Source organism: Natator depressus, chromosome 6 (genome assembly GCF_965152275.1).
Source record: "Natator depressus isolate rNatDep1 chromosome 6, rNatDep2.hap1, whole genome shotgun sequence".
Classification (NCBI taxonomy): domain Eukaryota; kingdom Metazoa; phylum Chordata; order Testudines; family Cheloniidae; genus Natator; species Natator depressus.
In genome coordinates, this window is record NC_134239.1 from 28,119,635 (window position 1) to 28,134,630 (window position 14,996).

At 45.0% G+C, this 14,996-nt stretch overlaps 1 protein-coding gene across 1 annotated transcript in view; it reads right to left on the reverse strand.

The window, feature by feature from the left end:
* The window catches only part of PTPRJ (protein tyrosine phosphatase receptor type J), a 138,228-nt gene that overhangs the window by 34,766 nt on the left and 88,466 nt on the right, over positions 1 to 14,996 (reverse strand). Inside the window, exons 6-9 of the mRNA XM_074954874.1 lie at positions 14,501 to 14,770; positions 14,023 to 14,292; positions 13,545 to 13,814; positions 839 to 1,123 (exon numbers count right to left, since the gene is read on the reverse strand). Coding sequence (XP_074810975.1) covers positions 839 to 1,123; positions 13,545 to 13,814; positions 14,023 to 14,292; positions 14,501 to 14,770 — 1,095 coding nt within the window. The remainder of the gene's footprint in view (positions 1 to 838; positions 1,124 to 13,544; positions 13,815 to 14,022; positions 14,293 to 14,500; positions 14,771 to 14,996) is intronic.

Sequence of the window (14,996 nt, forward strand, 5' to 3'; positions counted from 1 at the left end):
ACCTATTTCCTTTTATGTTCTCTGCTATTTTTCTATTCCCTCTCATCTCTATACCACATGCCAGTCTTTCTTCCCATGGCGCTATATTCCTTTCTTCTCTGATTTATAGTATACATTTTGCCTTTATTCTCTGACCACTTTTTTCTTTTAACATTCCGAGGTTTATGAGTTTAGACTGTGTTTAAAAACGCAGGAAAAAATGCACAGGAAGAAGCAACTAGCTTGAAAAAAATCTGTCATCCAAAAGGTAAGTGACATTAAATACTTCATGAATGACTGTTCTACAGAAAAAGACTGCTGTTATCCTTACATGGCGGCGCACAAAGATCGTGGGCTAAATTCCACTCTGATGCATACCTTCTGCTACTTCATTGGAGACGATGGACGTGCACAGAGTTAAATTTTACTCCCAAATGTCTTCAAAATATTTTGATTCCAATTCTGATCTCACATACATTGGTATAAAACCAGTGTAACAATACTGACTTCAGACAGGCAAAGTATAAAATACAAAATAAAATAAAAAACATCAGAAATCTCATGTTGTATCCTCTCAGTCCCTTCATCTGTATGTTTTCTATCAATGATCCAGTCCTGCAACACCTTACTTATGCCACCAGTCCTGATGAAAAGCCATGTACTACTTGTGTAAGGACTAGTAATGCTCCAAGATCAGGACTTTTGAATGTAAACCTCAGAAGTAGGAACTGGTCTGTCTACATATTGGTAAGGCACCTAGCACACTTTTGGGTGCTAAATAAGCAAATCAACTGTTTTCTATCCAATACATAAACAACAAAGCATTTAAATGAAAGAGGCACATATTTTTGTAACTTGCCTGTACACTTAGTTATGTTTTTTCGGTTTCCTTCTGTTATTTTATCACCTGCTTGTGGAAACACCGTGAATGTATAGGAGGTGCCAGGGTTTAAACTGGTAATTCTAGCCTCAAATGTAGAATTTGTGAGTTGATATGTATTGCTTTTATTAGTTAGAGATCCATTTCCTTCTGAGACTACTATGTAAGTGTACTGAGAAGCAGCAGTGTCATTGTTTTGCCATCTTAAGTTTACTTCTGTTGTGTTGACATTTATAACTTGGAGGTCAAATACTGGACTGGGTCCTATTGAAAAAGAAAGATATAATGGACATTAATTAATAGCTGTGCAGAAAGATTTCCTGAAAGAAAGATACAACAGCAAAACAATTAGTGTTCTAATTTGTAAATCCTCCCTGCATGTTGCCTAATCCATACTATAAAGCTGAAGTATAAATATACACATTGATTACGATCTTGTTTACAAAACGGCATAAATCAGGAACAACTATTGAAATCAGTGGAATTATAACACTATAAGCAAGAGCAGAAACAAACCTAGAGAATTATTACTATTCACAAAGATACAGATGCAAACAGGTGCTTAGTGAGTGCGACACGGAGCCCCATTTGTGGTTCACTCCTCTGTACCAGCAATGTATGTCAGGCCTGACATACTCACTACAGCTAATACACTGTTGTCATAACATGAATCTAAAAGATGTTGTGTAAGTTATTACATACAAAATGATAATACTCTGGTCTCAAAAATCAGTGTGTGGTGTGTACAAAAAGTTATAAATATGTGCCAGAATTATACTCTAAAAATGTGCTTGGTAAGCAATGCCTAAACACAATCGGCCCAAGACAAAGGAATGTTTCTTGGCTTATCCGACCAGCCTGGCCGTCAGGCAGAGACAATGAATGTACATTCACATGCAAGGTAAACAAAGCCATCAGGAGGGCATGTGGGGAAAGATTACCACTTTATCTCCACAGAGGATGAAGACTGTACCCCCAGGAAGCCTTCCTGCCTCTCAAAGCAGGGTCAGTGAAATTTGGGAAGATACAAGGAGAGAGAAAAAACCATTTTGGCATCCTTCACCTGAACCAAGCACTCTGAGGTCTGTGAAGGGTCTTGGCCAAAGAGTCTGGTCAGCCATGCTAGAAGAGTGACTGGGTGAAAAACACTTCTTTGAACAAGAGAGTCTATTTGCTAAATCAGGTTTTACTCTTAGGAGCATATTTTTACTTTTGTTTGCTTGTAACCCTTTCTATCTTTATTCCTCATACTTGGTATCACTTAATCCTTTTGATAAATAAATTTGTTTTACTTTTACTATACACCAATTCTGTGCACTGATTGAAGAGATGGGTGGGTTAATCTCAGTTAAGCTAACAGGCTGCAGTATAGACTCTTTAAAGGAGCAACCAAGTTAATGACTTCTGTGACTGTTCCAGGAGAGGGCTGGCACTGCAGAGATGTCTCTGGGGAACTCAGGAGTAGAGGTTTACTGTTTGTTACCTGTCAAGCAAGGTTTGGACTGGTCAGGGGGGACTGGCAGGGGAGGGGGGATATGTGATGGGGCAAGGCCAGATGGCTATAGAAAAGTAGTGGGAGACAGATATATTAGCCCCAGGCCAAACAAATCCCTGTTACCAGGATAAGTAAATGGCAGCTGCTCCAGGTCAATTAAGACACCTGGGGCCAATTAAGATCTTTTCGGAAGGCAGGGAAGATAGCTAGGTTGATTGGGACACCTGAAGCCAATGAGGGGCTGGCTGAAACTAGTTAAAAGCCTCTCAGTTAGTCAGTTGGGCGCGCATGTCAAGAGCTGTAGGAGGAAGCCGTGCTGCTGGAGGAACTGAGCAGTACAAACCATTTCAGGTGCAAGGAAGGAGGCCCTGAGGTAACGGTGAAGTAGATATTGAGGAAGTGGGGGTTGCTGTGAGGAAGTGGCCCAGGAAATTGTACGCATCCTACTTCCAAAAAGTCAGCTACCATAGCTGCTACTATTAGGGTCCCTGGGCTGGAACCCGGAGTAGAGGGTGGGCCCGGGCTCCCCCCCCCCCCAATTAATCACTGAGACTGGGAGACAACAGAGACTGTGCAAGGGAGGATTGCTTCTCCTCACCTCCCTTGCTGGCTTATGATGAAAATGGCTCAGAAGGCTGTGACCCTTGCCTCTAGAGAGAGAAGGGCTATGTGGAGGGTCACAGTGAGCCTCTGAAGCTAGCGAAATCCACCAGGAAGTGCGGGACCCATGGAAACAAGGACAGAGGTTTGTCACAACTGCTGTCAAGCGTTGGATCATCGTTCACAGCGTGGTGGAAGAAAGAGGTTAAAAAAAACTGCACTGGGTTTTTGGGGATTTTTTTGTTTCATTTTGTGTTTGTTTTGTACCACAATGGAGGTGGTGTTAAGAGCTCTGGTACAAGCCATGGCAGCCCAGCAGGAGGCCACCCGGGTTCAGGCAATGGCACAACAGGAGTGTGTGCGGGTACAGCAGGAAACCAATCAATTATTAATGGGCCAGGTGACCCAAGATTGTGCCCTCTTGCGAGGGGTAGTGGACCAGCTGAAGATTCTCACCACCCAGGCCCGGGGGTCCGATGGGACGCGAACCCTGAGGGCCACTGGTTGTCTGCCAAAGATGATGTCGGGAGATGTGCTGAGTGGGCCAGCATTCTTGCCCCTTTTTTGTGCGGAGAGGCCCAGAAGGCCTACTTTGACTTGCCTGCCATGGATGCCATTGACTATACCCAGATGAAGGTAGAGATCCTAGCACGATCAGGGGTGACAGCAGCGGTATGGGCCCAGAGGTTCCACGAGTGGAAACACCAGGAGAACGAAACCCCAAGGTCCCAGCTATTCGACCTCATACACCTCGCACGGAAGTGATTACAACCTGAGGTGTGCAGCCTGGAGATTTTGGAGACCCTGGTCATGGACCATTACATGCAGGGACTGCCACCAGATCTCCGCAAATGGGTAAGCCAGAACGATCCGTCCACGTACGATGAGCTGATCACGCTGGTAGAAAAACGGTTGACAGCCAGGGAATTGACCCGACTACCCAAGGAAGGCCCCTTTTGAAGCAAGCACCTGAATCTACAGAGAATTCTTTCCTGGGTATCTGGCTGGTGAATCTTGCCCATATGCTCAGGGTTCAGCTGATCGCCATATTTGGGGTCGGGAAGGAATTTTCCTCCAAGGCAGATTGGAAGAGGTCCTGGAGGTTTTTCGCCTTCCTCTGTAGCATGGGTCACTTGCTGGACGATTCTCTGCTCCTTGAAGTCTTTAAACCACGATTTGAGGACTTCAATAGCTCAGACATAGGTGAGAGGTTTTTCACAGGAGTGGGTAGGTGAGATTCTGTGGTCTGCATTGTGCAGGAGGTCAGACTAGATGATCATAATGGTCCCTTCTGACTTAATATCTATGAATCTATGAAAAAAACCCAAACCTGGAAGGCTGGGCAGCCAACCCCCCGGGGAGTCCTAGGTGGAAGAAGGGGGCGCCAAAAACCAGCGGGGATCCCAGAAGGAAGGGATTGGCCTGAGTGGGGGGAACCCTGGGACTAAACCCCCTAACCCCCAGGATAGGGGAGTGATTAGAAGCAATTATAGATGTTATGCATGAGGGGAGTGGGGACACATAGCAGCACAATGTCCCAGCACCGAGGAGCCTAAGCAATGTAACCTGGGGAATTGGGAGATCCTGTGCTCCCTTATCCACCTCGCGGGGGTCGCATTAGCCCCGCATAATTACACCAGGCCAGTGAGGATAAATGGAGCAGAGACTACAGCGCTTGTGGACTCTGGGAGTGCTATCACTCTCATATCGGGTAAGCTGGTAAAAAGTAGTCAGGTGCTACAAGCCAAATGCGTAGCAGTGACATGCGTGCATGGGGCCGTGAGCCATTACCCCACCATCCCGGTGGAGATAGAGGTTCAGGGGAACCCCATTGAGGTGACCGTGGGCATAGTTCCTAAACTCCCATATCCTGTAGTCATTGGGAGGGACTATCCAGGGTTTGATATTTTACTCCCCGCGGAGAGGCTGAAGGGAGGTGGGGACCCTGAGGACAGCGACTCGTCACTGGGGGAATCTCAACCCCCGATGTTTGCTGAGATTTCTCAAGATCTGTTCTCAGCCCCCCGGAAGACAAAAAAAGAGAGGAAGGCTGCGAAGGCCTTGGGAACCTGGATCCTGACCCAGGGCCAGAAGACCGTCCTAGTAGGCAGACGGACACAAGCAGCCAACAGAGAAACTTCCACCACAGAAAGTGAGCCGGAGGCCATGCCCAGCTGTGACAGTAGCGAGCAGTTGGAAGAAGCAGAAGCCGGCCCCTGGGAGCTCAGGCAGGTTAGTCCTGGGAGAGAGACTTTTGGGTGAGACCAGGTGGAGGACCCCAGATATGATAACGCCACGAAAGAGGTGGCCGAGATCAATGCGATACCTGTGGATGGGAAGGTCCAGGGTACCGGACCTTACTTTATAGTGAAGAAAGATCTCCTGTACCGCGTGGTGCAAATGCAGGAGCAAGAGATACAACAACTTCTGGGGCCACAAAAACATCAAAAAGCCATACGGAGTCTTGCCCACAGTCACCTGTTTGGAGGACACTTAGGAGTAGAGAAAACCCAGGCACGGATCCTGAAGAGGTTCTTCTGGCCAGGAGTACACGAAGATGTCCAGCAATACTGCACCTTTTGTCCGGAGTGTCAGTTACATAGCCCTCGCCCGCACTTGCAGGCTCCTTTGATACCTCTTCCAATAACATAGGTTCCTTTTGAACGCATAGCCATGGATCTAGTAGGGCCCCGAGAAAAGACAGCTCGGGGCCACCAACATGTGCTTGTTGTACTGGACTATGCAACCCATTACCCGTAAGCCATTCCCCTACGCAACACGGCTTCCAAGACAATAGCTAAGGAGCTAGTACAGATCTTTGCCCGGGTTGGGCTACCCAAGGAGATATTGACTGATCAAGGGACATCTTTCGTGTCCAAGTTGATGATAGATCTCTGTTCGTTGCTCCATGTACAAGCCCTACGGACCACAGTATACCACCTGCAAACAGATGGCCTTGTGGAAAGGTTCAATAGGACCCTCAAGGCCATGATCAGGAAAGTGGTGAGCCGGGATGGGAAAGATTGGGATACCCTATTGCCTTACCTCATGTTCGCCATCTGGGAGGTTCCGCAAGCCTCCACGGGTTTCTCTCCATTCAAACTACTATACAGGCGCAACCCCCGGGGCATATTGGATATAGCCAGAGAAGCCTGGGAAGAGGAGCCAAATCCTGGAAGGAACATTGAGCATGTACTGCAGATGAGAGATTGGATAGCCCGAGTTATGCCCATTGTACGGGAACACTTGGAGAGAGCACAGGAGACCCAATGAACCCATTATAACCACCAAGAAAGGCTTCGACGGTTCCAACCAGGGGATCGGGTGATGGTACTGGTGCCCACAGCAGAAAGTAAACTGTTGGCCCAGTGGCAGGGACCCTACAAAGTGATCGAAGCCGTGGGAGATGTGAACTATAAGGTGCAGCAGCCAGGCCCCCAGAAACCAGAGCAAATTTACCACACCAATCTTCTAAAACCTTGGCACGATAGAGAGGCATGCTTAATCACCCGGGAGACCCTTCCCCAGGAGGATAATTTACATGAGCAAGTGAGGATATCACCCGACTTGATGCCGATCCAAAAGATCAAGGCAGCCAACATGATTAATTGTAACCGAGATGTGTTCTCTACAAAACCAGGGCGGACAACTGAAACCTATCACCATATCCGCACAATCCTCGGAGCCAAAGTAACATTGAGACCCTACCAAATCCCAGCAGCCAAAAGAGAAGAAATCAAAGCTGAAGTAAAGAAAATGTTAGAATTAGGTGTTACTGAAGAATCTTACAGTCAGTGGTCCAGTCCAATTGTTCTAGTCCCTAAACCTTACGGTACCACGAGATTCTGTAATGACTTTTGCCGACTGAATGAAGTATCCCAATTCGATGCATACCCCATACCACGCATCGATGAACTGGTTGACTGACTGGGTAGTGCCCGATTATTGACTACACTGGATCTGACAGAAGGGTACTGGTAGATTCCCCTGACCAAAGAAGCTGAAGCTAAAGAAAAGACAGAGCTCTCTACCCCGGACGGGCTATTCCAGTCCTCCCTTTTGGGCTACATGGGGCCCCAGCCACATTCCAATGCCTCATGGATAAGCTGCTGCGCCCCCATACTAGTTATGCAGCCGCATACCTAGATGATGTCATCATCCATACGCCAGATTGGGGAACCCACTTGGAGAAAGTTGAGGCAGTACTGCGCACCTTAAGGTGGGCTGGCCTCACTGCTAATCCTGCTAAATGCGCCACAGGGCTAGCAGAGGCTAGGTACCTGGGATATACTGTAGGAATGGGCATAGTGAAGCCCCAAACGAATAAGCTAGAGGCGATTCAAAACTGGCCCCGGCCGACCTGAAAGAAGCAGGTCTGCGCGTTCCTACGCATGGTAGGCTACTACCAACATTTTATTCTCCATTTCGCCACTAGGGCAAGTCCCCTAACCGACCTGGTGAGGACCCGAGGTCCAGACATGGTGAAGAGGACCGACGCAGCAGAGGGGGCGTTCACAGAACTGCAGACGTCCCTCTTTAATGACCCCATACTCATAGCCCCAGACTTTAACAAGGAATTTCTTTTACAAACAGATGCTTCCGAGGTGGGGTTGGGGGCGGTTCTGTCGCAAATGGTGGGAGAAGAGGAACACCAAATCCTCTACCTAAGCAGAAAGCTTCTCCCAAGAGAACAGAAATATGCAGTAGTCGAGAGAGAATGCCTTACTGTCAAATGGGCCTTGGAGACATTGTGTTAGGCCAGCGATTTACTCTTGTGATGGACCATGCACCCCTCCAGTGGATGCAGCGGAATAAGGAAAAGAATGCAAGGGTCACTAGGTGGTTGTTATCGCTCCAACCGTTCCAGTTCCGCACACGGCACAGGGCTGGATGTCACCATGGCAATGCGGATGGTCTGTCACGAGCACACTGCCTGGCGTCCCAAGTTGCCCAACTCTATGGTGTTGAGCGGGGGGAAGATATGTGACGGGGCAAGGCCAGATGGCTATAGAGAAGTAGTGGGAGACAGATATATTAGCTAAACAAATCCCTGTTACCAGGATAAGTAAATGGCAGCTGCTCCAGGTCAATTAAGACACCTGGGGCCAATTAAGATCTTTTCAGAAGGCAGGCAAGATAGCTAGGTTGATTGGGATACCTGAAGCCAATGAGGGGCTGGCTGAAACTAGTTAAAAGCCTCCCAGTTAGTCAGTTGGGCGTGCATAAATCAGGAGGAAGCCATGCTGTTGGAGGAACTGAGCAGTACAAACCATTTCAGGCGCAAGGAAGGAGGCCCTGAGGTAATGGTGAAGTAGATATTGAGAAAGTGAGGGCTGCTGTGGGGAAGTGGCCCAGGGAATTGTACGCGTACTATTTCCAAAAAGTCAGCTACCATAGCTGCTACTATTAGGGTCCCTGGGCTGGAGCACGGAGTAAAGGGCGGGCCTGGGCCCGGGCCCGGGCTCCCCTCCCCAATTAATCATTGATACAGGGAGATGACAGAGACTGTGCGAGGGAGGGTTGCTTCTCCCCTCCCTTGCTGGCTTATAATGAAAATGGCTCATTAGGCTGTGACCCTTGCCTCTAGAGAGAGAAGGGCTACATGGAGGTTCACAGTGAGCCTCTGAGACTAGTGAAATCCGCCAGGAAGCGCAGCATCCATGGAGACAAGCACAGAGCTTTGTCACAACTAGCTTGTACATACAGTGTAACAAAAAAAGGAGGGGGTATTGCATTATACATCAAGAATATTTACACTTGTATTGAGATCCACAAGGAGGTGACAGGCAGACCAGTAGAAAGTCTCTGGGTGAAGATAAAAGAGGGGAATAAACAAGCGGCAATGTCATGCTGGGGGTCTACTATAGACCACTAAATCAGCATGAGGAGGTAGATGAGGCATGTATAGAACAAACAACAGAAATAACCAAAACACAAGTAATGGAAGACTTTAACTACTCAGACATCTGTTGGAAAAGTAACAAGGCAAAATACAAAATCTCCTATTCATTCTTGGAATGTACTGAGGTAGAAGAGTGAAAGTGTTCTTCAAATGATAGATTTCATGATTCTAAGGAAAAGAAGGCGAGAGCGCAGAAAAAGGACAGTGGACTTCAAAAAACAAATTTTTACTAACTCAGAGAACTGGTAGGTAAGGTCCCACAGAAAGAAAATCTAAGGGAAAAAGGGAGTTCAGATTCTCAAAGAGACAAGATTAAAGATGCAACAGCAAACAATCCTGATGTGCAGGAGAGATAGGAAGAAAAGTAAGAGACTGATATGGCTCCATCACGAGCCCTTTAATGGGCTGAAACATCAAAAAGGAATCCTACAAAAGCGAAAACATGACCATTGCTGAGGATGAGTACAAAAGAATAACCCGAGCATGTAGGAGACAAATCTGAAAGACTAAGGGATTCAGTGAGTTACACCTAGAAAGAGACATAAAAGGCGATAAGAAGAGGTTCTAGAAATAAATTATAGCAAGAGAAAGACAAAGGAAAATGTAGGTCCACTATTTAGCAGCGTAGGAGAGATAACAGACCACATAAAGAAGGCTGAGAAGTTAATATCTAACTTTGCTTCAGTCTTCACTAAAAAGATAAATTGTGACAAGATGCTTAAAACAATTAATATTAACACTAAGGGAAGGAACACAAGCCAGACTAGGGAAAGAACAAGTTAAAGAATATTTAAATTCTTTAGATGTATTCAAGTTGGCTGGGCCTGATAGAATTCAGAGTAGGGTATTTAAGGAACTAGCTGAAGCAATCTTGGAACCATTAGTGATTATCTTCAAGAGCTCATGAAAGATGGATGAGGTCACAGAGGACTAGAGAACGGCAGACATAGTGCCTATCTTTAAAAAGGGGAACAAAGAAGACCTGGGGAATTATAGACCAGTTGGTCTGACTTTAATACCTGGAAAGATATAAATTACTAAACAATCAATTTGTACGCACACAGAGGATATTAGGGTAAAAGGTAATAACCAACATGGATTTGTCAAGAACAGATCATGCTAAACCAACCTAATTTCCTTCTTTCACTGGGTTACCAGTCTAAGGGATGGTGGGAAACAGTAGACATAATACATGTTGCTTTGTGTAAGGCTTTTGACACAGTCCCACATGACAGTCTCATTAGCAAACTAGGAAATGCGTTCTCTAGATGAATTTACTATAAGGTGGGTGCAGAACTGGTTGAAAGAACAGTCAAACAGCAGTTATTAATGGTTTGCTGTGAAGCTGGGAGGACATATCTAGTGGGATCCCATAAGAGTGTCCTGGGTTTGCTATTATTCAAAATTTTCATTAATGACTTGGATTACTGGAGTGGAGAGTATTTATGCATACAGAGTATCAGATGAGGTCTTAAATAAAACCCAGGATCATGCTGATCATTTATATGGTTATGAGATGTATGTGCAAATGATATTTAAGGAGTTGTGTATATACTGAAAATATGTTTTGAAGTCTGTCACCAACCAAAGAGAAAAAACCAGAGTCCTTCCAGCCAGGAAGTAAGATGTGTACCTCTCTATCAAATGTAAATTAAGCATTATAAGCCAACACAACAGGTTGGACAAACACCTGTGAGAGATGGTCTAGATGTACTTGGTTCAGCCTCAGCACCGGGGGCTGGACTAGATGGCCTCATCAGGTCCCTTCTAGCCCTACAATTCTATGATTCTATAAAACTGACTTTGAGCCTTCAGTCTGTGTGTACTACCAGCTATTTTCATATAGCCTGATCCAAAGTCCAATGAAGTCAGAGGACAGACTCATGAATTTCAACAGGCCTTGGATCAGGCCTAAATCTTAGTGCTCAATGCACAAAAGGAGTTAGGTGCCTAAGTCCCTATTTTACATATCTAAGTCCCAGTTTTGGCTCCCTTGTGATGCACAAAACTCCTGCCCAACCCCTGTAAGTGCCCAGACTTTCAAGGTAATAGTTCCCTAGGCACCTAAGTTTCTGCCTCTGAGCATGCACACTGCTGCCTCCCTTTATGTGTCCAGATACTTAGTCCTGCCTAAGTCCCAGTGATTCACAAACTAGGGGAAGATAGACATTTGGCCGCCCAAGTCACATGCAGGGCCTGATGTTCTGAGATTGCCTACTGCATTAGGTCCTATTCAAAACCCCAAGGAGGCAGCAACAGAGCCTACCTTACAACTTTTAGCATAGTAATTAGAGGACTCACCAGGGATGTGGGAGACCCAGGTTCAATTCCCCACTCTCAGGGAGAGGGGGAGAGAAGAGTTGAATAGAGGTATCCCACACCTCTCAGGAGCAGTGCTCTAGTCACTAAGCTGTGGGATATTCTGATGTGGGGCTCTCTTAGTTTCTCCTGTTGAAGCTGTTCCACTGTGGATAAATAATTAAAGAGTGACTGGAGCAGGAGTACTGGACCCTGGATCTCCCACCTCCCAGGTGGGTACCCTAATCATTGGACTACAGAAACACATGCGTGCTGTCTCTCTGACCCAATGACTATAAGGATTTATTCACAGTGGGACAGTTATTGGGCCAGAGAACTGTGGGACCAGCTCAACTTCATGTGGAAGGTCTGTCATGCTAAACATGACTGTCTTTCAAGAGTTCTTAAGGTGAATAACATTGACATTGTTGCTCTACAAGAAACTCATGCTGCAGTTATAAGCAAGCTGCAAGATACAAAATTCATGACTATGAATGACATGAAGTACGGTCTTACAGATATCTCCATCCTGGAAGAATCCAAGACCATGGGAATTTCTATTGCTGTAATAAGAATTGTACAACTTGACCATAACAAATATCTTCTGTACTCCACACTATCATATTTTAATCAGGATTTTCAGTGACACACAAATGTCTCCTCTCATCACTATAACCACTGCAAGACCAGAGCTACTATACGCGAAGTAGCTAAAAAAAAAAAATCTTTATATGATATTGCTATTGAAGAAACTTGGTTGGGTGGATTTTTTTTAAAATCAGTGTTATTCTAGGACATGTCCCTTTTTAGTTTCATCACTATCTCCACATCTAGTCTACTTCATTTTAGGGTATATGTCTACACTGCAATCAGAGGTGTGATTGCAGCATGGATAAACATACTCTCACTCGCTCAGTGAGTAAAAATAGCAGTGTAGATGCAGGGGCACAGGCTAGACATACATAGTACATAGCTGCGGTCCCCCATGCTTTTATAACACACACACACACACACACACACACACACACACTGAAGCACCTGCCCCCACATCTACACTGCTATCTTTAGCCATGCTAGAATGGGTATGTCTGCCTGAGTACAATCACACCTCAGACTGCAGTTTGGACATACCCTTAGAATTTATTCATGAGGCCACCCCTTCTGATCATTCTGACCTTTTCCCATTAAGTTGTTTCCCTGAGGGCAGACATTCTAGTTGTGTTTGCCACTGGTGGCTCTCTCTTGTTTAAACCAGTTTTGAGCATAAGGAGATTCCCCTTTCTCTCCTTCAAAGTTACAGGATATGTGACTGTGCACTGTCAAGGACTTGTACTCCCAAGAGCCTAACTCAAAGGGACAATGTTTTGTTCAGATATCAGCATCTCACTTTAGTCACAAACATGGCCGAGTCCAGTTCTGGAAACCCACAATTGATTACAATGACTGCGTTTTTTCATTGACTACAACAAAATCCAAGATACGGAGGTGTGTCTGCAAGTAGTTATCTATCTTTTGTGTATTGTTTTGCTTGTACTGTAACATGATACTAATTGTATAGTACAAGCAAAACAATACACAAAAGGCAATGGTCATTATTAATATAATAAACAAAACACCTAATTTCAGACTTAATTTGACCCTCTAACTCCTAGCACAATGGGGTCCTGGTCTATGTGTAGGGCTCCTAGACACCGTAGTAATACAAATAATAAATACTAATCTGCCATCCTGCAAACCCCTTCCTTTTGTTTTTTGAAAGCCTTATAAAAGCCCAGCAGCTACCTCTTCAGAGGACTTCTGAACCCCAGCTGTGGCAAATTTCAGTGTGTGCGCGTGCTCGGACAATGTACTTGAGTGTATTGTGTGTGTGTGCACACGCATGTGTGGGCAAGCATGCATTCTATTCCTTCCCTACAAATATACTGAAGTATTTCAGCTCTCTCTGGGTTTTAAAGAATAAATTATTTACTCCTGAATTCTCATCTCTCTGCAGACTTGCCCCATGTTATCCTAAATATGGTAACACACCTAAATATACTGGCCCACATTTTCAAAAGTGACTAGTGATGTGGGACGCTTCAACTTTTGAGTGCCCCACTGGAGACACCTTAAAATGGCCTAATTTTCAGAAAAGCACCAGTTTTCAGAAAATCAGGCATGACCAAGATGTTGAAAATGCAAAAATTGAGGCCATACGAATCACTAGTCACTTTTGAAAATTTAGAATGCTGAGAAGCTACAAAAGAAAATAATGCTTCAGATTGGATAGTTATGCTGTACCTAAAACTCAAACGGTACAGGGAAGTGTTCCTTAATAAAGAAGATGAGGTGAGAATACTGATCGGCAGAGTGCAAATTCAGAAACAGTCAAATGTGGCTCAATGACTTACTTGTGTAAATGGACGTTGAATTTGGGTCTCCTTCAGTCTTGTTATCTGCTGCGAGTGGAAATATTGTGAAGTTGTAAAATGTACCAGGATTTAAGTCTGGAATTACAGCTTCCCTGGCACTGACTGTCATGTTCTTAGTAGGTGAAGGTTTATTTTCAGTGAGTATCCTGTAACTGTACTCAGAAGCAGCAGCATCTTTGTTTTCCCAGGTTAAAGACACTTTGTCTGTACTGACATTGGAAACCTCGATGTTAAACACTGGAGTGGGCACTGTTGAAGACAAGAGACAATTATTTGTTGAGGTGTAATTATTTGTGGAATAGCAGTTGTGGGCTGACTGCACTACAGCCTTGCACTCTTAACTCTGAAGTATTAGCAGTGGAGTTTGCTTTCCAACCCCCATGCATTCCACAGGAATTGTCACACTCGGTTATCAGAGTATTCACATGAAACAGTCAAATGTGGTTCAATGACTTACTTGTATAAATGGACGTTGAATTTGGGTCTCCTTCAGTCTTGTTATCTGCTGCGAGTGGAAATATTGTGAAGTTGTAAAATGTACCAGGATTTAAGTCTGGAATTACAGCTTTGCTGGCATTGACTGTCATGCTCCTAGTAGGTGAAGGTTTATTTTCAATGAGTATCCTGTAACTGTACTCAGAAGCAGCAGCATCTTTGTTTTCCCAGGTTAAAGACACTTTGTCTGTACTGACATTGGAAACCTCGATGTTAAACACTGGAGTGGGCACTGTTGAAGACAAGAGACAATTATTTGTTGAGGTGTAATTATTTGTGGAATAGCAGTTGTGGGCTGACTGCACTACAGCCTTGCACTCTTAACTCTGAAGTATTAGCAGTGGAGTTTGCCTTTCCAATACCCTGCAATCGATAAGAATTGTCACACTCGGTTATCAGAGTATTCACATGAAACAGTCAATTGTGGCTCAATGACTTACTTGTGTAAATGGACGTTGAATTTGGGTCTCCTTCAGTCTTGTTATCTGCTGCGAGTGGAAATATTGTGAAGTTGTAAAATGTACCAGGATTTAAGTCTGGAATTACAGCTTTGCTGGCATTGACTGTCATGTTCCTAGTAGGTGAAGGTTTATTTTCAATGAGTATCCTGTAACTGTACTCAGAAGCAGCAGCATCTTTGTTTTCCCAGGTTAAAGACACTTCGTCTGTACTGACATTGGAAACCTTGATGTTAAACACTGGACTCGGCACTGTTGAAGACAAGAGACAATTATTTGTTGAGGTGTAATTATTTGTGGAATAGCAGTTGTGGGCTGACTGCCCTACAGCCTTGCACTCTTAACTCTGAAGCATTAGCAGTGGAGTTCGCCTTTCCAATACCCTGCAATCGATAGGAATTGCCACACTGGGTCGTCTGGTCCAGTAGATCTATCAAAAGTCTGACATCCCAATTTACCATGAAGTCTTACATGGCGC